General features: G+C 40.8%; 1 protein-coding gene across 8 annotated transcripts in view; it reads left to right on the top strand.

Annotated features, from left to right (window-relative positions):
• The window catches only part of CCDC138 (coiled-coil domain containing 138), a 54,410-nt gene extending 34,171 nt beyond the window's left edge, over positions 1–20,239 (top strand). For all 8 annotated transcript variants that reach the window (XM_074983244.1, XM_074983242.1, XM_074983239.1 and 5 more), the window contains 5 exons: positions 20–136; positions 2,658–2,850; positions 12,705–12,881; positions 16,791–16,929; positions 18,310–20,239. In XM_074983244.1, coding sequence (XP_074839345.1) covers positions 20–136; positions 2,658–2,850; positions 12,705–12,881; positions 16,791–16,929; positions 18,310–18,481 — 798 coding nt within the window. In that variant the 3' untranslated portion in view covers positions 18,482–20,239. The remainder of the gene's footprint in view (positions 1–19; positions 137–2,657; positions 2,851–12,704; positions 12,882–16,790; positions 16,930–18,309) is intronic.
• The last annotated feature ends 1,458 nt before the right edge of the window (positions 20,240–21,697 follow it).

Raw genomic sequence — 21,697 nt, 5'->3', positions numbered from 1 at the left:
TCATTGCATGTTTTTCCAGCTTTTGCCTATTGTTGCTGAACAATTCCAGTGGATGCCATTTGTGAACCCAAAACTACATATGCCTGTAATTAAATTTATTTACTGGGCTATAAGGCAGCTAGACTGTGGGAAACAGGTAAAACATGGATTCTACTTACAGAACAATTCTTTGATATTTCATTAGAATGTTCTTTCTCAGTGGATGCTCAGATACTATGCTATAAAATAAATGCTTTTTATTAATAAATGCTTTTTTCAGTGTAGTGAGTATAGTTTTAAAAAGCCCAGCAGCCTTCACAGTATTCAAATTCAGATAATTTGCTGCAGATATGAGGCAAAGAAAAAATTAAGATAGTGATTTAAAGCGGTTTTGTTCATAATTGTTTTGGTCAACACTGTATTTATTATTATATTATAGATCCTTGCTTTATCTGTCTTAGGGCTTATGTGGCTCCCACTGTAATAATATCTGACAACCCCACAGACCTTGAGTTTATCTTCACAACATCCTAGCTACAGAAGGAAATCCCCATTTTCGTATAGAACCATATCCACGATAGCATAAATGGAGTCATATTTTAGGGAGTCAGTCTTGCAAAAAAAAAAATGCACATATGCCTGTCTTCATATATTTTGAGTAGTCTTTTTGATTGCAGAGATAGGCATGTGTCTAAATCTTTGTAGGACCAGCACCTTAGAGTCTAATACATGTTGCTGAAGTTATAAAGTAAATTGTTCTTAAATGAGCATCTGGACACTAAAGATGCATTACATTTCCAGTATGAAAAATATAATCTGCCCCGCCCCAGTTTGCCTTTTCAGCTCAGTCACCTGAACTTAAATAATACTTTTTCTTTTGTTGGTGAACAAATATGTCAATTTACTGTGCATACATTCTCCTAATTTAATTTTATATAATCGTAATTACTTAACATATTTCTATATTAAGGAAAATAAATATAGTTGAACAAACTTAGAAACAATTGTATGACTGTGAACTGTTGTAAAGGCCACTTGGTTTTAAAAGAAAAAAGCTCCATTATACCAAGTGACCGTCTTCACTGTAAATGCCATTAGCTTGAGTTAGGGAGCAAAAGAATAACAGCATTATTTACATGAGTGATAATTTCCTTAGAGTGGGAAAGGCATTTTAATTTCAGCACCATACTGTAAGTGGTTCAGTGTTTCCACAATCCATCCTGCTTTTGACTGGGATTTTCAAAGTCTCTTAAAAGAATTGTCTCTTAACTGCTATGGAGTTTCATTGGAACTTGAGCATCTGATTGTCTTGGACAACTTTGAAGACATCTTAAGATTAGCTGTAATTTTTGAACTTTTTCTGTTCAGGAATATTTTTTATAGCAGTGGATGAAAAGAGAGTTCACCTGTCACTTTCAAATGTCTTTGTGCAGGAATGTTAAGTATATAATGTTATTTCACAGCTGACATTTTCTTAAAATTTGTTTTCATTTATGTTTTTATTTTTCACCAGTACAAAAATTCATCACTCCTTTTACATTCATTACCTAATTTATTACAGTTTCACATTAACATGTGAATGTCTAAATCTTAAAATCAAGGTCCATTGACAGTGTTCATAAAGAAATTAAATCTCATTTAATTTCCTTCTCTACTGATTTTATGTTGTCATTCAGTATACAGGTTGGTAGATTAGTAATTTAATTTATAAATTAAATTAATTTTTAAAATTTTTATTGTGTCCTTCGGTTGTCGTGATGGATGCACTACAAATATTGTATTCTACTAGATTTAATAGAAACAGTGACTTTTTTAAGTTTCTGTCTGATAGTATCTAGACACAACAAGATAATTTAAGGATTGTCTTACAGTCTAAGTTTATAAGATTAGACTTATCTGTATCTGTTAACACTGGCTAAGTTTAATTTTCTGACACCTGTTTATGTAGCATCCCTTAATAGAGAATGTACAGACCTATAAATATGGTACTTTAAAATAGATTTTGCTTTACAATGTCTGAGGAAATGTCTACACTACCAGATAAATTCAGTTTTATTAAATTTTATTTTATACCGCTGAGTTTTATAAATTCGATTTTGAGTATCTTCACTTCCCCACAAAGTCAAGTTAGTGCTGCCACACTGAATGGTCAAACATTGACTGTTACAGCAGTGCATTGTAGGACCCTATCTCACAATTCCCTCAGCCCTGCTTTCTGTCCCCTTCCCCTGTGCCCTGCTGCCTGGTTCCTGGATCCCCACACCTTGGGGGAGCCAGGAAACTGACCAGTGCTGCTGCACCTGGCTCACCGGAGCCAGGAGCCTGGCACAGCAGGGAGCCAGGTTCAGCAGCACCAGTCAGTTCCTGGCTTCTGCAAGTGGTAGGGAGCTGGAGACAGGTGCGGCAGCGCCAGTCAACCTCTGGAGGTTATTGGATGATGTAGTGCTTCCATACCAGCCTTCATTCGAACTTTTCAATTTGAACTTGATGCTACACCCAGTTTCAACATTGTTATATTATCCATATTAGTGCTCCCTAACTCAAGCTAATGGCATTTACAGTGAAGACAGTCACTTGGTACAGTCGGACTAACCACGTTAAATTCAAATTTATCTGGTAGTGTAGATGTTGTCTAAATGTATTTACTACTCATAAAATGGATACACCGTTTATTGCAGCATTCAACTATGACATCAACTATGAGGAGACTTGGTGAAGACCTATTCAGAGGCATAGTAACAAAGGGAAACCAAAATAGCTCCTCTGAGCAGTCTTCCGAAAGTAAACCGAAGACAGCCACTTTCTTTAAGAGCTCGGTTTTACCTTTGCGATTTGTATCAACTTTAATTATACTCAAAACAGTAACACAAGGTGAGTTTTATATATTTTTATTACATTTAGTAAACAGCCTTTGTGCGAAAACCAAATATGCAAAATCTATTAAATGTCAATGTTTGAAGTACCTTCTCATTGTAAAGTGAGAAGTAGGTTCTTGAAGTTTTACTTTATTAAGAAACTAAGTGTGCTGCAACAAACAAGACACTTTCTGAAGTTATAGTTTGTATTATTTTAAGATACGCCTATATAGATGATATAAATTGACATTGTCACAGTAAATCAACAGCAAAAAGGGAAGTTGCAGGAAGGGTTGCTGCAGCTTGTGGGGCAATGGAAAAAGGGTTTTATTCCTACTGTTTCTTGATACCAAAGGTGAGCTATGGCCATTCCTGCAATGTATCAACAAATACCCACAACAGTTGAAATTTTGCACGGTCTCCCGGGCCTCCATCAGACTGGTATGCTGCCCTCAACTTGAAGAATGCATATTTTCACATATTACACAGAAGCTTCCATCAGTTTACAGTGGGCCCAGGCCACTACCAGTTTGTTCCTTTCAGCTTGGCAACAACTCCAAGAGTGTTCACCATTTACATAGCAGTAATCATTTCATATTCACATTAACAGGTGTGTTGTGAACAAGACATGAGAATGGTAACAAAGAGGAAGCCATGCTAGTCTATACACTATCAAAGCAAAAAGCAGTCAAGTAGCACTTTAAAGACTAGCCAAATGGTTTATTAGGTGAGCTAAGAAGTGGGTCTGTCCCACGAAAGCTCACCTAATAAACCATTTTGCTAGTCTTTAAAGTGCTACTTGACTGCTTTTTGTGAAGACATGAGAGGTCATTCTTCTGCTCTACTCTGCGCTGGTTAGGCCTCAGCTGGAGTATTATGTCCAGTTCTGGGCATCGCAGTTCAAAAAAGATGTGGAGAAATTAGAGAGGGTCCAGAAAAAAGCGACAAGAATGATTAAAGGTCTAGAGAATGTGACCTATGAAAAAAGGTTGAAAGAATTGGGCTTGTTTAGTTTGGAAAAGAGAAGATTGAGGGGAGACATGATAGCAGTTTTCAGGTATCTAAAAGGGAGTCATAAGGAGGAAGAAGAGAACTTGTTCTTCTTGGCCTCTGAGGAGGCTTAAACTGCAGCAAGGGAGGTTTAGGTTGGACATTAGGAAAAAGTTCCTAACTGTCAGGGTGGTCAAACAATGGAATAAACTGCCAAGGGAGGTTGTGAAATCTCCATCGCTGGAGATATTTAAGAACAGGTTAGATAGATAGTACTTGGTCCTGCCATTGGGGCAGGGGGCTGGACTCAATGGCCTCTGAGGTCCCTTCCAGTCCTAGTGTTCTCTGATTCTGTGATCCTTGCAGAGATGTAGAGGGTTGCTGATATACCTGTTCTTTAATGACTGTCTCATCAAGGGCTACTTCAGATGCAAAGTTTGACAAGAAGTTGGGGTACTGACCATTTGCAAGTCTGTTGGCCTGCTCGTGATGGCTAGGAAGTCCATGTTAATGCTTTAGTAGAAGATAGATTTGGCCTATGCTATAGCTTCCCTGCCATGGACAGGTTTCAGGCCCTGTCAAGCCTTATTGTGGAAGTATCTGCATTTCTCTTGACAACAACCAAAGTTAGTCTGCATCTGTGGGCCACCTGGCAAAATGCACATATGTAGTGCACTACACCAGGCTCTGCATGTGTCTTCTCCAGCAGTGGCTAGTATTGACCTAATCCCAGTCCAGGGATCACCTGGAAAAAATCATCGCCATTCCCCTGGCAGCTCCTACCAAGGCTGAAAATATTCTAGAGGGAGTCACATTGAAGAACTCTGCTCCATTTGTCCGTTGTCAGATGCCTTGGACTCGGCTTGGGGAGTGCATGTCAGAGGTCTTCAGATGTGAAGGAGATGGTCCCCGGAAGAGTTGTTGCTTCACATAAACATCAAAGAGCTCAGGACAATCTAGTTGTCTTGTAGAGTCTTCCTGCCTTAACTCTCCGGCAAAATCGTGAGAATCCTCATAGACAACACAGCTCCTCTGTTCTGCATCAACTGGTAGGGTGGAGCATGCACGTTAGCCATCTATTAGGAGGCCCTATCCTCTGGGATTTCTTTATCAGCCATGATGTAAATCTGCAGGCTTTTCATTTCCCCCACCTCCCCCCCGCCAGTTTCAAGAATGCCCTAGCAGATCGCTTCAGCAGGGATATACCTCCACCCTGATGTGGCCTGAATGGTCTTCCATGGTTCAGTAACAGTCCAGCAGGTTCTTCTGGAAAGTAGGAAGCCTTCCACAAGATTCACCTGACCAAATGAACAAGGTTCTCTTGCTGTGTGTTGTAACAGCGTATCTGTCTATCGTGCTCTTCCATGCAGTCCATATTAGTCTATCAGCCAGAGGTGAAAGTAAGGCAGTGCTCCTTGGTGTGCCACTCCAGCAAGAAGCCAGCTGGCTGGGGCTCTCAGCTGCAGGAAGAGGTGCGGCACACTTCCTTTTGGGCTTCCTGGCTCTCCTGCAGGCTGCCACACTAAACAGCCGGTAGCCAGGCAGGTGAAAGGGGCTTGCTGGGGGTGCATTCCTGCACCAGTCCAGGACTGCCCCAGCCCCAATGCCCGCCCATGCCAGTTGGGGAGAACTACAGGGGTTGAAGCCCCCTGTCTGCTGAGATTCATACTAGGATGTTGCTTGCTGTTCCCCCTTCCGTTGTTGTCAGGGTGCTAGGAAAGCAAACATCATATGTGCATTTCTCTCCCTCAGGCTGAAGAGAGCATAAGAGTACGTGACCTATGCTGCATACTTTCCTCTTGGACCCTGTCAGTGCCAAATGGAAACAGTAATCAGAGTCCTGATATGAATCTTGGAGAGAGGTCTTCAGCCCCCTTCTTCCCCCACACACCTACACACACATACTTTAACCCCCTTACCTAAGCCCCTCCAGCCCCTGCCATGAGCCCTTCCTCATGCTTCCCAACCCTGACTCTTACACACCCTAACAACCATATCCTCTTCCCTAAGCCCCCACACTTTCAACCATCTTCCCTGACTCTTGCACACCTCCCCTAATACCCTGTGCCCCCTGCACTCTACCCCACACTTAAATTTTTTACAGGTATTGTCATATTGTAACCCCCGTGCGCTAAGCTGTTGTTTGAAGGACTTTGTGCTGAGGGTAGCAGTTGGAAGCTGTGAGCTTTCTAACAAGGTTTGAAACTAAACCCTTTGTTCATTCATCAGACCTTAACCAGGGGCAGGGCTATTAGGAAGGCCAGGGCTTTATAAAGCCCGCTAGTAAGTGACCAGGGAACTTCGTGAACAGGGTCAGCTAACATAAAGTTTTGTGGGTGACTTTAAAGGGGGGAGCTTGCAGGGGGCTAGATACACTTGGCCTTCTGTAAAACTTCTTTTAAACTAAACAAAAACCTAAACCACCTGACTTAAATAAAAACCTTAGCAAGAATCTAATTCATTGCAGTAGACTGCAGTAAAAAGCAGAGCAGAAGAGTTAGGGTTAGCCTGTTTATTATATCTAAATAGCATATATGATTATCTGGTCTAAGGACTCCCCATCCCTGTTCCCCTACAGGGATGCTGGGGAAACCGCATCTGGCCGTGGCCCAGCTGTCCCCTTTGGGGCTGCTGGGATGCCAGCTTATCCAGCCCTTTGGTCCAGGATGATCCCTCATCCTTCTGGATGAGGGAAGCTGCCAGATCAGAGAATACAAATGTATCCTGTTCCACCTATCACTTCTTAGTGGGGTATTTGAAGAAAGTCTTATAGATTAAAAAATTGATATCAGAGTGGCGTTCACCATCATGGCTGCCATCTCCAGCATTTCCTAGGACACTGGATCACCTCTTCTAATCCTGAGAGGTGTCCTACCTAGACTGAGCCAGAAATCAGGATCCATATAACTTCATCACCTCTAGTGATTCCATTTGAATCCCAAACACCCTGGGATGTGAGACTGTGATCTCTTCATTCCCCATGCATCCTCTTCTTTTTCCACCTTGCATTTTTAAAAAAAAACAAACAAAAAAAAAAAAACCTCTATCCATCTCCTTTATCTTTCTCTTTAATAAGTGTCTGGTTTAGCCAGACAAGACTTAAGCCTGTGACCAGAAAGAGATAGCTAAAAGCAAAGCCCTAAACATCTTACTGCTGGTATAAATTGGTCTCAATGGCTGATAGGACTAGATTGTGCTTGGTTTTCCAGGAGTGAGGTTCCAAGTGAGAGCCAACATCAGAGACAGAAGCTGCATTTCCATCTTTTCTCTCTGCTTTTTAGCATGTGTCATCTTTAACAACAGTTCCAACCCATCTCAGCTACCTTCTTTTCCCCAACAAGGACAGTTATTTCTGTCTTTGATACTGCTTGGACTAGCAAATGAGGACTTTTCCTTCTACAAACATCTCTGAAGCTAAAAGGAAAGGAAACAAGGAATGTTATAATGAAAACCTTATTTAATACTTTATATTTCAACTGCTTTAATTTTTTCCTTTTTTCTGTACCTTTTTAGTAAAATGTTAAAAGGATTTTTAAGGGTGTTTGCGCCATGGTACTAAGCAAGCTGAAGTTTCTCTGTACCAAAGTCTGAACATCATCTTTCCAGCTGTTTAATGTTGGACAGTGACTTGGTTATATAAACACCTTTTCCCCATATGGCCCAGCTAAATTAATATGCCCTTTGTCCTTTCCACCTGTATAAGAGGAGTTGAGCCTCCCAATGTATCCAGCATTGGAGACATGCAGAGAAACAGAGCACTGGAATCTCAGACTTTCAGCTCAATGGACTTGAGGTCCCCAGTGGGGGCATTCGTCCCTTGATGAAGGATATGACATCATTATTCTGTCATCATCTCTTGCCAGTTTTCACCAAATGACAAATTTAATTAACTGTGAAATTTATCACTGTTCTGTTCCATGTGTATGTTGTGGTGGTGCAATCATCTCAGCATCTGGAGAAAAGGATTAGTGGATGGAGCTTTGGAGAGTACCACCACTTTGTTTTTGACTCCCAGCTGTAAGAGTTGATTGTGCAAATAAAACACATTTTTGTTTTGAAAAGGTTTCCATATTGTAAAAATCTGTTCTGGAGGGACAAGGGACTTTGTATTTTGGAAAAATGGTAATGCACTGCAGAGATTTTCACCTTTCACTGCCGGTGTAAATCTATTCAGTGGCTTGCATGAAATGAGTTAGTGATTTGAGACAAGTTTCTTGTAGGCAGATGTCCCCATCACAAGACTAATTCCACTTTTTTCAATGGACGTCTAACTAGGGAGGCGAAGGATTAAGTAACTTTGGAGCCTGAGCTATGCTTTCATATTTACAGATGTGGTCACTCTAGAATAGGTAGGAAGCACATTAATGTGGCATTATGGAGAAGTCTATTCTGCATTGTTTGTGCTATATTTGTCTTGTGAAGGCTAAAATTGTGAATAGTGGTATATGGTATGACTTAGATTTGGTTTTTGAAGTTTTTACAACAGTACAGGTTGTCATAGTTGGAAGAATGTTATTTTAATCAATAATCTGTAATGTAAAATATACTCAATCTGATTTAACTGATTCACATGGGTTGTAGATCCCTGCTTATATATTTGGGTGGAAAAAAAAAACTAGCCACTGCAAAGACTCATCAAAGCCAGTACTTAAAATGCTAACATTTTTAGTTTCTCGTTGCTTTGTACTAATATTTTATTGCATGTCCCAATTTTTATTTTATTACATATGCCATAGTGAAGTATAAGCTACAGTAATAAAAAGTTCATTCATAAAATCACCACATCAGAATTTTGATCACCGTTTGAAGGTAAAGCACTGACTTTCTTCTATTCATAATGAAAGGCGTTCATAAAGATTACTTTTTTTCTTCTAAAGTATAACAAATAAATCCAGAAGGTGGCACTGTAACTATACTTTTCCTGCTAGAGAATGACTTAATTATATTTAATCATTTAATCCTATAACTGAATAATGTATCTATTCCTAAATACTGACAACCATTTGAAATAGCGATATCAAAAATATAGGAGCTGTGGTTTATTTATGGTACTTGAGTGAGTTTATAATTTGACCCTGAGACTTAAGTTCTTGTACATTTTAATATACTGTAGAGTTATAACTAGCATATACATTGAACCTAAAGAATTAAACTTCTCTAAAGAAATCCTTATGAAAGGAAAAAAGCGTTCCAGTAGCACTTTAAAAACTGTGGCCATTTCAACCTTGTTCCTGGGCCCCAGGTCCTCTGACCAGTCCACTGGCCCCACCATTCAAACCCCGTTACCCTTGCTGGGGCAGGGGGTGGTCTGGGGGGAACCTGGTCCCCACCCACTTGTTCCAGATTCTGGCCCAGGGACCGTGGATGGCTGCTACCAGCAAGGGCTGACTCCTGTTGCCCTTGCCCCTGAAGCTCTTCCTCCTGGGCCACTTCCCCAGGCGATTCCCCCTGGTACCTCCTTCTGCTAGTCATAGCCGTGGCAGCAAGTCCCCTGCTTTGCTTGGCTCCTCCAGCTGACCAGTTCCCCCACAGTCTCTGGTTGGGCTTCAGGCCCCCTGGGTTGCTGAGGCTCTTCTCCTCTCTTGTGGTCTCTGGTGTTCCTCCCAGTCTCCTTCCCTCACTTTGCTCGCCTTCCAAACTCTTCTGCCCCCTTGCCCTTCATGGAGAAGAGCTTATAAAGGTAGCCCTGTGTGGGATCAGCTGGCTGTAATTGATATAGGGCGGCCTGCTCCTCAGTTGCTCCCACTTTGATTGTCAGCCCTGTTTTTCACTCATGCCTTTCCCCTCCTGGCCCCACCCTGCCACAAAACTAACAAAATAATTTATTAGGTGATGAGCTTTTGTGGGACAGACCCACTTCTTCAGATCATAGCCAGACCAGAACAGACTCAATATTTAAAGCACAGAGAACCAAAAATAGTAATCAAGGTTGACAAATCAGAAAAATTATCATCAAGGTAAGCAAATCAGAGAGCAGAGGGGCAGAAGGGGGGTGGGAGTCAAGAATTAGAAAAAGCAAAGTATGTAAAAGAGCCCCTATAATGAGCTCGAAAATTGCCATCCCGGTTCAAACCATGTGTTAATGTGTCAAATTTGAATATAAAAGAGAGTTCAGTAGTCTGTCTTTCCAAACGGCTGTGAAAGTTCCTTTTCAGTAAAACACAGACTTTCAGGTCATTAACAGAATGGCCCACTCCATTGGAGTGCTGACTGACAGGTTTGTGAATCAGGAATGTTTTTATGTCTGTTTTATGCCCATTAATTCTTTATGTAAGAGAGTTTAAAGTCTGTCCAATGCACAAGGCATGTGGGCATTGTTGGCACATGACGGCATATATGATGATAGTTGAGGAACATGAGAATGTGCCTGGGATTCTGTGAATAACCTGGCTAAGTCCAGTGATGGTATCTCCAGAAAAGATATGTGGACAAAGCTGACAATGGGCCTTGTTGCAAGGGAAAGTTCCAGGATTGGTATTCCTGTGGTATAGACTGGCTGTTGGTGAGAATCCTCATAAGGTTGGGAGGTTGTCTGTAGGAGAGAACAGGCCTGTCACCTAGGGCCTTCTGGACTGTGGCATCCTGATTAAGGTTAGGGTGTAGGTCTTTAATAATGTGTTTCAGTGGTTTGAGTTGGGGGCTGTAGGTAATGACCAGTGGTGTTCTGTTCTTGGCTTTTTTGGGCCTATCGTGGAATAGCTTGTCTTTGGGTATTCATCTGGCCCTGTTGATTTATTTTTTTTAATTCTTCTGGTGGGTAAGTCAGGTTTAGGAATATTTGGTAGAGATCTTGTAGTTTTTGGTCTCTGTCAGTAGGATCAGAGGAAATGCGATTGTACCTGAGGGCATGACTGTAAACAATGGATCTAGTTGTGTGTGTAGGATGGAAGCTAGAAGCGTGTAGGTAAGTATAGCAATCAGTGGTTTTCTGGTGGAGTGTGGTACTGATCACGCCATCCTTGATTTGTGCTGTAGTGTCCAGGAAATGTATCTCTCACGTGGAGTGTTTGAGGCATAAATTGATGGTGGGTGCAGATTGTTGAAGTCTCTGTGGAATTCTTCTAGAGTCTCTATACCATGGGTCCAAATCATAAAGATGTCATCAATGTATCGTAAGTGAAGGAGGGGCAATAGGGGATGAGAGCTGAGGAATCATTGTACCAGGTCAGTCATAAATATATTAGCATATTGTGAGGCCATGTTGGTGCCCATAGCAGTTCCACCAACCTGGAGGTATAAATTGTCCCCAAATCGGAAATAATTGTGCGTGAGAACAAAGTTACAGAGGTCAGACACCAGATTGGCCGTGGTGACTTATGAAAGTAAATGGGAATGGAGTAGTTGCAGTCTTTGTCTTTATCCAATACTCTTTCATCTCTGGGCACATTAGTAGACGTCTACAAAATGTTGAAGAACACAGCTTCTAACTATGCACAAGGTCTGTTATTTATTCATCATACTACATTTCAAAGGGGGGTGGGAAACTCTAATATATCTACAACTTTATTTTAATAAGATACATAACCATGTGACTCACTTCAAGCACATGTGTAGTACTTTGAAGTCAATGGACTACTTTATGGGTACATCTACACTAGCCCAAAACTTCGAAATGGCCATGCAAATAGCCATTTTGAAGTTTACTAATGAAGCACTGAAATAGATAGTCAGCGCCTCGAAATTGCCGCGGCTCGTCCAGGCAGGGCTCCTTTTCGAAAGGATCCTGGCAACTTAAAAATCCCCTTATTCCTATCTGCTGGCATGCTAATGAGGTGCTGAATATGTATTTCAGAGCTTCATTAGTAAACTTCGAAATGGCCATTTGCATGGCTATTTTGAAGTTTTGGGCTAGTGTAGACACAGCCTATGAATAGTGAATTAGGTGTGCCTAAATACTGTCCAGAGTAAGGGCGCTAATAAGTATGAGACACGTTCGGGTTTTATGCCTAATTACTGCTGGAACTAGGATAATATGCAAGAAAAAAATTGTCTCAATGACATCATATTCTGACATTTTATCTACATGTGCACATTTTGGAAATTGGTGTAGTGTGTCATATATTCTAGGTATACACACACAATCTAAAGAAGAGTAAACAATTGATTTGTACATGAGCAGGATTTAGTGTTACCATATCCTTGCTCTTCCCTTTCATGGTTTAATATGTACAAAAAAGTAAAGTTAGATCATGAGTAAAATTAAATTTTGTATTTCTTGGTGTTTGTGTAGCATATGCTGAGAAACTTTGTTAGGAGGAGAGAAAATAAAAGTTGGGGATGTGGGCTAATTCAAAATTTAGAGCCAGTGCAACATGTTTGTTTGCATTATGGCTTTGAAACTTAATCTTACACCTTAATGCATGCAATGATGTGAAGAAAATAATAAATGAGGCATTGGCATTTCACTGATTCTGAGGATTTATTTCTTGTTAATATTGGAAATAATAAGATATTAAACATGTTATCATCGTAGTATAGAAATAAGTAGTATCGTAGTATAGAAATAAGCATTTCTAGTAGTTGTAGCCTGTATTATAAACCTTTATTGAGTGCGGTAAAGGTTTCATTTTGCCTCTTGAGCACAATATATATGTCACAACTTTGTAAGTAAATCTTTTTAAGAATGTGGCTGCCCTCAAATTCCGTATTTCCTACATTGAACCAAGGCAAAGTAAATTGTTAATTAGAAATACAGGAAATGTTTAAATGAAAGTCTAACATTTTAAACCTTAATATCCTGATCTGTTTAGTATTCTAATTTTTTCACATTTTTATGGCTCTATAATTCTTAATCTTAAAGTAGCTATTTATACTGAGCTTTATAGATAAGTCATTAGAACCATGATTATGAAATTGTTTGCATTTTAATGTCTCTTTCAGCTGATTATCTGGCTCAGGCATTTGATTCTCTTTGTATGGACTTGAAGACAGATGAAGGCAAGGCCTTATTTTTGGAGTACCAATCTGTGCCTGTCATATTAAGTCACTTAAAAATATCCAGTAGAGGTCTGCTTTCCAATGCAATTGATGGGTTACTTCAGATGACTATGGAATCTGGTAAATTTGCTAAGTTTTTAACAATAAAAAGATGATTGTAAAATGAAAACAGATGCTATTAAAATTGCTTCTGTGGTGGTGATCTTATTTCCGGATTTTCTAAAATCATTCTGTGCGAGAGCAGGCACTGGATGCAAGTCCTTCTGCCATCAGGTAGAGACATGAAAATAAGTAGGTTCTTGCCTGAGCTCTCACTATAATTTCACTGAGGTATGTCTATACTTACAAGATCACCACCACTCCATGGTCAGTCTTCTGGGGACTGATTTCCCACATCTGAAGATGAAGCAAAATCAATCTCTCTGGGCTCGGCCATCGACCCTGGTACTTCACACCACCTCATGGAGTAAGGGACATCAGCATAAGCCTGAAGAGCCCAAGTCTACACTGGGGGAGAGAGTCAATTCTGATACATCAATTCTAGCTATGCTAATAGCATAGCTAGAATTGCATATCTGGGATCAACTTTGCTGCCTAGTGTAGACCAGGCCTGAGTATCTGATGCTGCTAAGTTTTCCATTTCTAATAAGTAAAATTGACTTCTCTAGATGGCTACATGACATTTTATTGTTTTGTTTCTTGTTACTGGATAAGATGGCCCTTGAAGGGGGAATTGGGCACAGACTTACCTGTGCCACTTTTAAACTGCCTCCCCAAGTGATGGGTATTCAGGCTGCAGATTAGGTGATTAACCTGGGGTTTAGCTCATTCTCAGATAAGAGGCAGTGTTTCCCTATGTGAAGGAGACTACTTACAAGATGATCTCCTGCAGGCTTTTCAAGAGTTAGAGAGGACCCGGGGCAAGGGCCTTCTGTGCCAGGCATGCGTGGGACAGGAGGAGAACCCTCAAGTGGAAGAGACATTAGGGAGTAGCAGACAGCAGGACCTGAGTTTTGGGAAAGCACTATTGAACAAAGGGCTGATGAAATCTAGAGTTGAAGAAAGACTGGTTGTAACTTAAGTGCTATGTCCGCCTTTCACAGACGTGGTGGATTTTTTTATGCACGATTGTTTCACATCTGATCTTGCCCATATATTATTTCCCACGTTCCCTATCTGACTAACTTCTAGGGAATCCCTGTCTATGGAGCCTCGTGTAAGAGAAGTCTCCGTCCGATCCAGGTGCTCCCCCGCACCAATCGGCTTTCCCCCACCTCTTAGTTTAAAAACTGCTCTATGTCCTTTTTAATGTTTAATGCCAGCAGTCTGGATCCACCTTGATTTAGGTGGAGCCCATCCTTCCTGTATAGGCTCCCCCTACCCCAAAAGTGTCCCCAGTTCCTAATAAATCTAAACCCCTCTTCCCTACACCATCGTCTCATCCACGCATTGAGACTCTGAAGTTCTGCCTGTCTATCTGGCCCTGCGCGTGGAACTGGAAGCATTTCAGAGAATGCCACCAAAGATGTTCTGGATTTCAGTCTCCTTCCTAGTAACCTAAATTTGGCCTCCAGAACATCTCTTCTACCCTTCCCTATGTCATTGGTACCAACATGTACCACGACGACCGGCTCCTCCCCAGCACTGCCCATAAGTCTGTCTAGATGCCTCGAGAGATCCGCAACCTTCGCACCAGGCAGGCAAGTCACCATACGGTTCTCCCGGTCATCACAAACCCAACTATCTATATTTCTAATGATGGAATCCCCCACTACTAAAACCTGCTTCTTCCTAACAGCTGGCGCTCCCTCCCCCGGAGAAGTATCCTCGGCACGAGAGGATACAACATCACCCTCTGGAAGGAGGGTCCCAACTACGGGATGGTTTCCCTCTGCTCCCCTTGACTGCTCTCCTTCCCTGAGCCTTTCATCCTCCGTAACAGCCTCAGGACTGTCAGATTGGAGGTGGGACAGCCCTACTATGTCCCGGAAAGTCTCATCCACAAACACCTCTGCCTTCCTTAGCTCCTCCAGTTCAGCCACCCTGGCCTCCAAAGCACGCACTCGGTCTCTGAGGGCCAGGAGCTCCTTGCATCGAGCGCACACATACGCCACCCGCCCACAGGGTAGGTAGTCATACATACTGCACTCGACACAATAAACAGGATAGCCCCCACTCTGCTGCTGGGCTTCTGCCTCCATTTCCTACTCTAGTTATATACGAGGGTTAATTAAATGTTTCAGATAGAGGTTGTTATAAAGGATTTAGTTTAAGGGCAACAGAAGTAAGTCACTGGCTCCCTCCAAGCTCCCCCTCTCAACTCCCCTCTCCAAACTCCCTCCTGTTAGCACGCACCCTGTTTGCCAGCACCCGGTCGCAAAGCTCCCTGGTCGCTTACTAGCAGGGTTTAAGTGCTCAGCCTCCCTGATAGCTCCTCCCTCTGCCTACAGCTCAGCCAATCAGCACACGGTGTTTCAATTCAAACCTAATCAGCTTCCAACTGCCTGCCTGCCTGCCTGCCTGAGCACACGGCCTTTCAAACAAACAAACAAACACACACTCAGCTCAGCACTCCAAACAAACAAACTCCAAACTCCAAACAAACACACAAGCCCAAAACCTCCAAATATAAGCAGCCACTTACCCCAAGGTGCTTTAGTTTGCTCCTTCCTTCCTTCTCCTCCTCCAGGAGAGCCTCTCCAAACTCCCTCCTGTTAGCACGCACCCTGTTTGCCAGCACCTCCTTCTCTGGGGCGCCTGGCATTGGCCACCGTCGGCAGATGGGATGCTGGGCTTGATGGACCTTTGGTCTGACCCAGTATGGCCATTCTTATGTTCTTATGTTCTTATGTTGAATTACAACGTTATAACATATCCCAAGAAGGTGTTATACTCAACAGATGAGTGTGTAAGTGATGTGCAGTTATTGATGGGCCTACAACAGGAAAACTGACCCATTGAATGGGTCAGATGCTGTATCAGGGAAGCTCTGGTCCATACTTTAAAAAAATACTGTTTTTTGAAGGTAGTTGTCTGGACATTCTTAAACACTTAACTATTTTGGGTTCTCCAAGAACTTAAATCTCAAACTGAACTCCCCATTGTAGCTTTGTTTGTGTTGGTAGAAATGGGACTGTTTGCTCTGCCTTAAAAAAAGATATTCTTAAGAAGAATACTGTTGGAAGGCTTAAAATACCCTAATGAGATGAATGTCATGTGGGTGCCTTATTTTAAATCTGCCCCTTCTTCTTCAAGCTACTCACCCTTTTTCACACACCCCGTGCTGCTAGTGAGGCAGTGTTATTTCTGAAGCTCCAGTGTTTACTGCTTGATAGGTATGAGAACGTAATGATAAAGTGTGGACAGATTTCATTCTGTAAAATTGTGGAGAAGAGAGCAAAGGGGAGTAGCAATGCAGCATGACTAGACCAAAAGCTTTAGGTGTGCAGCATTAAGGGAGTTATAGTAATATTTATGTGGAAAAGCTTCTCTTTTGCTCACAGTTATTGCACCTATCATGAAGCTGAGTATTACTATACAAACATTTTGATGATGAAAGGTTAGCTAGTTTTACATTAGCATCTGTAAGTATTTTAGTATCTGCTGAAATGTAATTTTGCAGCTTCTTAAAGGAATCTTCCTTTGTGAACCATCTTTAGCACTGTTTAGTATTTCTGGCTGCTGATCATGTAATCGTATAGCTGGTACACAAGTTTTGGATGCAATATTACCACTTTAGTTAAAAGATCCCCTCCTTCCCTTCCTGCCATTTTTTTTATTTTTGAGAAAGCAAAATGCTTTTACTGTGTTTATTACCTTGTTTTACATCCACGTGTCACTGATGTTGCTCAGGTTTATGTAGTTTCTGATTCTGCTAGAGTTTTATGTGAAAAATGAAATAGAAGCCAAAAAGTCGTTTATTTTTGTCTTGTTTCATTGCAACTATAAAGTTTACTTCACCTGTTGTTAACTGTAGCACTGGATTATTTTTAACAAATTAATTGATGAAAACATTACATTATTTTACAGGTTTTTTACAGCCTTTTCTAGAAGCCTGCAGCAACGAATCCTTTTTCCGTACTTGTGCTGTGTTGCTTCGAAATCCTAAACTAGATCTACGAATACTGGAAAAGCTTAGTATTATACTGCAAAAACTCTCCAGAATCAAGTAAACATATATTTATTTTATAATCTTCATATGTTAAAAATTCTTTTCTTGTTTTCTTCCTCTTTCCAATGAGTGTCATCTGCACTTCTAGCAATATTGCAAATATATTTAGGATTGGCAACACTAGACTTTGCCACAGAGTCCATTAAAAGAGGAAGTTTTATCTTATAAAATGTATCTTTCAGATTTGCTCTTCAATCCAGGTCTTGTGCATCTCAGATTATATACAATATGAATCCATATTTAGACCAGTATTATGCATATTTTATATTTGAGTTAACTTGTATGCAGTGTCATTTTCTCTCCTATGACCCTAAGTTTTGCTGAATTACTTTGTAACATAGCCTTTCTGGAGAAAAATTTACAAAAGGGCCTTTTTGATATAGAAACCCAGGTCCTACATTCTAAAGTGGCTTAGGCATTTAGGAGCCTTCCACCATATCCACTTACTTTGAGACTTAAGCTTGTAAGTGGCCAACAAGTCATTTTTGAAGGGGGAACTTAGGCTCTTGAATTTTACCCTTTCTGAGGAACTTTCTACTTAATTGTTTCTTTATAAATGTATTGCAACAAAAATTCTCACTTGTCTAGTGGTACCACATCTTATACTGAATTCTTTGAGTGCTTTACTTGCTGTGATTACTTTAATAAAAGGACAGGTGCCTAAATTAAAATATTTTATTCACATTAGATACTGAATACTTTTTTAAAATTAGAAAATAAAGGATGGATAGACTAGTTTTGATCTTCCTGAAGCTAAAGCCTCATAACTTTACATGGGGAAAATAAGTTTCTAAGTTGAAAGAAAAAAATAAAAAATAAACAATATTTTTCATGGAAGATAAGCTAGAATTTAATAAATTATAGTTTTTCAAATAAGCTTTCTTAAAATTTTGTAGCCTGAAAAGAATCTCAGTCCTATCAGCTGTTGGACCTTTCAGTTTTGGATCTGTCTGCAATATTTACAAGTATTGTTTCTATTTCCTGGGTGTGCTGTCTCCACTTGCATTCACTCCACCACGTGGTCTAATTTACAATCCCCTTTTCACATCAAGGAAAACTTGCTACATCTTTTTTTTTTTTTTTTTTTTTTTTTTTTTTTTAAATAATGGTTTCTTTGGGCTACACTTAAAAGCCATTTGTCTGGGATCATGTTTATTTTTGTCACAACACAGAAGAATTATATCAGCTCAGAAAGACAGCCATTATCATTGGCAAGGTTTAGAAAAAAAAAGTACATTTTTTGAATGTAAAATATAAGACAAATTTTGGCTGCATAAAAATGTCAGACTTTCCAGAATAGTGATTTTGAAATTACCATACTTGAAAGTAATCCAACGAATTTGTCAGTGACTAATTTTATATGACAATCTTTTACAGAAGTAATAAGAAGATGTTTGAATTGTTCACTATTCATCTAGTGATCCAAGAGCTGCAGAGAACAACACATCCAGACCATGCTTTTCTCTCTATTAACCTTAATTCAATTCTCTTTAATTTGGGCTTAACGAAGACCAACTCCCTTATCTCCAGTCTAAGCACAAGTCACTAATGAATTGTATTTTATTGTGTTTTAAAACGATTTCTGCAAAGAAAATATTTATTTGTAAAAACTAGCAAACGATAGCACAAACTAGCTAACAGGAATGCACCTCCCTGGTCCAGCATGGTTGGAACCTGAAGGGTCCTGAAAAAGCAGGGGGATTTGCCGGACCAGGGGATGTCTCCAGCCCCTGGGCCCCAAGCATGCAGCCTGTTATAGACGATCACCATGCCTAGTTTCCCACCCACCCCCAGTACCCTGCCAGGCTGCTTGCCCAGCTGTTGCACAGGGCAGCTGGACAGTGGCTTCTGCCACCTGGGCAGCCCCTCACTTCCCAGGGCTGCTGCAGGAGTCTGGCCCTTGCCTGTGCAGCTGCTGGGCAGCTGGGGAACCCTAGCCCTGGCTCCAGCCTTGCCCTGCCGCAGGGCAGCCAGGGGACTCTGGCCTCAGCCTGTTGCCGGGGTACTCTGATCCCAGCCGGGCTGCCAAGGCTGCTGACCCTCCTGCCCTTGGGCTCCCCAGCTCTCTGGTCCAGGAGCATCTGTGGTCCAGCAGCCAGACCAGAAAATGTCAGGTTTCAGAATTGCAATCTATAGCTTGTTTGTTACTGCATAAGTTAGAATTTGTCATGTTGTTCTCCCTTATAAATCAGTGTATCCATTGAAAGAGAAAGTGGGAAGCTCTGCAATTTTCAAGAGGCCTTCTTTGTTTTTAAATTTTTCAATTAGCTGGACTACAGTACAGAGTTCATGCTGTGCTACATTTTTCAAAACAGCTGTTGCCTCTTCAGTAAGCACGCTACCAGTTCCAACTTTGCTCACAGTTATAAAAAATCAGTTATTCTTACAGCGATTAAAAATCAAAAATATTGTAATTATTACTGTTTTTGTTTGTCCTGGTGATGCACAACCTGGAGACATTAGTCTTTTCACCAGTATATTACAGGAAAATGATTGTTTTAATTTCCAGAAGGCAAATTTTGATTAATTTGAACTTGGTGTATAATAGCTATGAGAGTGAGAAACCTCTTCTGATCAGCAGCATCCATTTTTTTCAGGAATTGCTGTTCACTGCTTTCTCTTTAAATATGTACATTTTCTATATATTGCTGTGGTCTTAACACTGGTTTTGTATTTTTGTATGGATTTTGATTGTAATATATCTAAAATTATAAGATAGTTCTTAAAAATTTTGGAATAACATTACTTCAATTAAATGCCATAATCTTTTAATAAAATGAATCCCTTTTCTACTTTCAAAAAGGCCTTATTGCAGTGTCCGAGTTATGCACACACATTTCCATATGTACTTTTCAAGCACTTATATTTATTTTCAAGTTAATTTATTTTGACATTTATGTGTGTAAGTATTGGTGCTCCTAAAAGTACATGTGCACACGAAATGAGTCACTTTGAGAAAACTTGGTTCAACAAGACTTTCATTGCTAATGTTTCTGCTTGGTTATGCCACTTTGCTGTGATTATAAGTGGTGTGCTTTGCAACTCCTTGTAATTATATAATTGAAGCTGTGATTATAATTTAAGAACCTGCCATAAGACTGTTTGCCTAGTCCGTGTGAAAGATTAATTTTAATGGCTTTTAAGTTTTCTGTGCAGTTATTATATGGTTTCTCTTCATAATTTTTACTACAAGGTCTTTGAAATAGGGCTCTTACAGAAATCTGCCCTTTTGTTGACAATGTTTTTAAGACATCAGTCAATACCAATAGGGTAGATAGGCAATTAAGAGGTTAGCTAAGGAGACATAGGCCGTGTCTACACTGGTACAAATCTTTGAAATAGCCATGCTAATGGCCCTTTCGAAGATTACTAATGAGGCGCTGAGTTGAATATTCAGCACCTTGTTAACATTAGCACGCTTCCGGCCACAGCCCTGCGAAAGTACCGCTTTTGAATGCCTGTGGCTTGGCATGGCTACACGGAGGTCAGCTTAAGGGAATAAGGGGATTTCAAAATGTTCAGGGTCCTTTCAAAAAGGACCCCCGGGCGTTCGAAAGTGGCGCTTTTGAAGTGCTGTGGCAGGAAGTGTGCTAATGCTAATGAGGCACTGAATATTCAATTCAGCACCACATTAGTAGTCTTCGAAATGGCCACTAGCATGGCTGTTCTGAAGATTTGTACCGATGTAGACACAACCATAGTGTAAAAAAATCAGGAGGGAGAGATTCCAGGTAACTTTTAGCTATTACTCAGATCTGGAAGTTTGTGCCAATGGTTACCATGGATTAAATCTTTCTCTAAAATCTTCTTCGGCAGCAGCTATAACAGGGTTAAGCAACCCCCGGCATGGGTGCCAAGAGTGGCATGTAAGTCGATTTTCATCAGGATGTGAAGTGGGAGTTCAGACTCGCCCGCATCCCCCATGTAGTCAAGAGCTTGCACAAAGCCATCACACGTGGATTAACAAAAGACCAGCTAATGCTACTAACCACCTCTTAAACAGTAAAGCTCTTCATCTTTATTCATTTATTAATGAAGCTGTCAAAAGTAGGACTATTAAAGACTTTAAAAAGTATCACCAGTTTTTGGACCATACAAAGAGGTCAAAAGGTCAAATTTCAGCAGTCCTCCTTGGAAAGGTTGCTGACCCCTGAAGTATAAATCAGATTTTACTTCACACCAGGTTTTACTGTATTCTTTTTTTAATCTAGCTGTAGATGCTATATCACTGAAAACAGAATAAGATGCTGTTAATAACCATTTTGGTTGTTTTAAAACCTTTTAGCCCTATTTTCAGTTTTCTGATACCAGTTTCCTTGGAAACTTGCTCCAGCATATCTACTTTATCTTTAGAGTGCTTCATGCACACCGCCTAATCTCACAGCATCTTCTTTTTTTGCAGGGGGAAGAAGAGGGGGTGAAAAAGGAGAAAGTATTACCAGTTAAAGCAGGCTGAGACCTGAAATTTCTGGTTCTTAAGGAATCTTGCAGTTTCATTGTTTTGGTTTGGGGTTTGTTGCTTTTTTGGAAGTGAACACGGAAGTCATGAGAGTTCCAACTTTTGGGCTCCCTGCCGCATGGCTGTGATAAAGCCGTGATCATAGGGCTTTCAAGCTCCTGGTTTCACAGCTGGGTGTCCTAGAGATCCCTAAAGACTGAGATTTGTGGTCTTGGAGCTAGACCGCATGCACAGTTCCAAATCTGTGTGTGAGGCAGGCAAGGTAGAGCCCTTTAGCTGACTGGCTGTTCGGCTCCCAGAGCAGGG

The sequence above is a fragment of the Carettochelys insculpta genome, chromosome 1 (genome assembly GCF_033958435.1).
Source record: "Carettochelys insculpta isolate YL-2023 chromosome 1, ASM3395843v1, whole genome shotgun sequence".
Taxonomy (NCBI): Eukaryota; Metazoa; Chordata; order Testudines; family Carettochelyidae; genus Carettochelys; species Carettochelys insculpta.
Note: the sequence above shows the minus strand (reverse complement) of the source record. Positions and strands in the feature narration are given on the sequence as shown.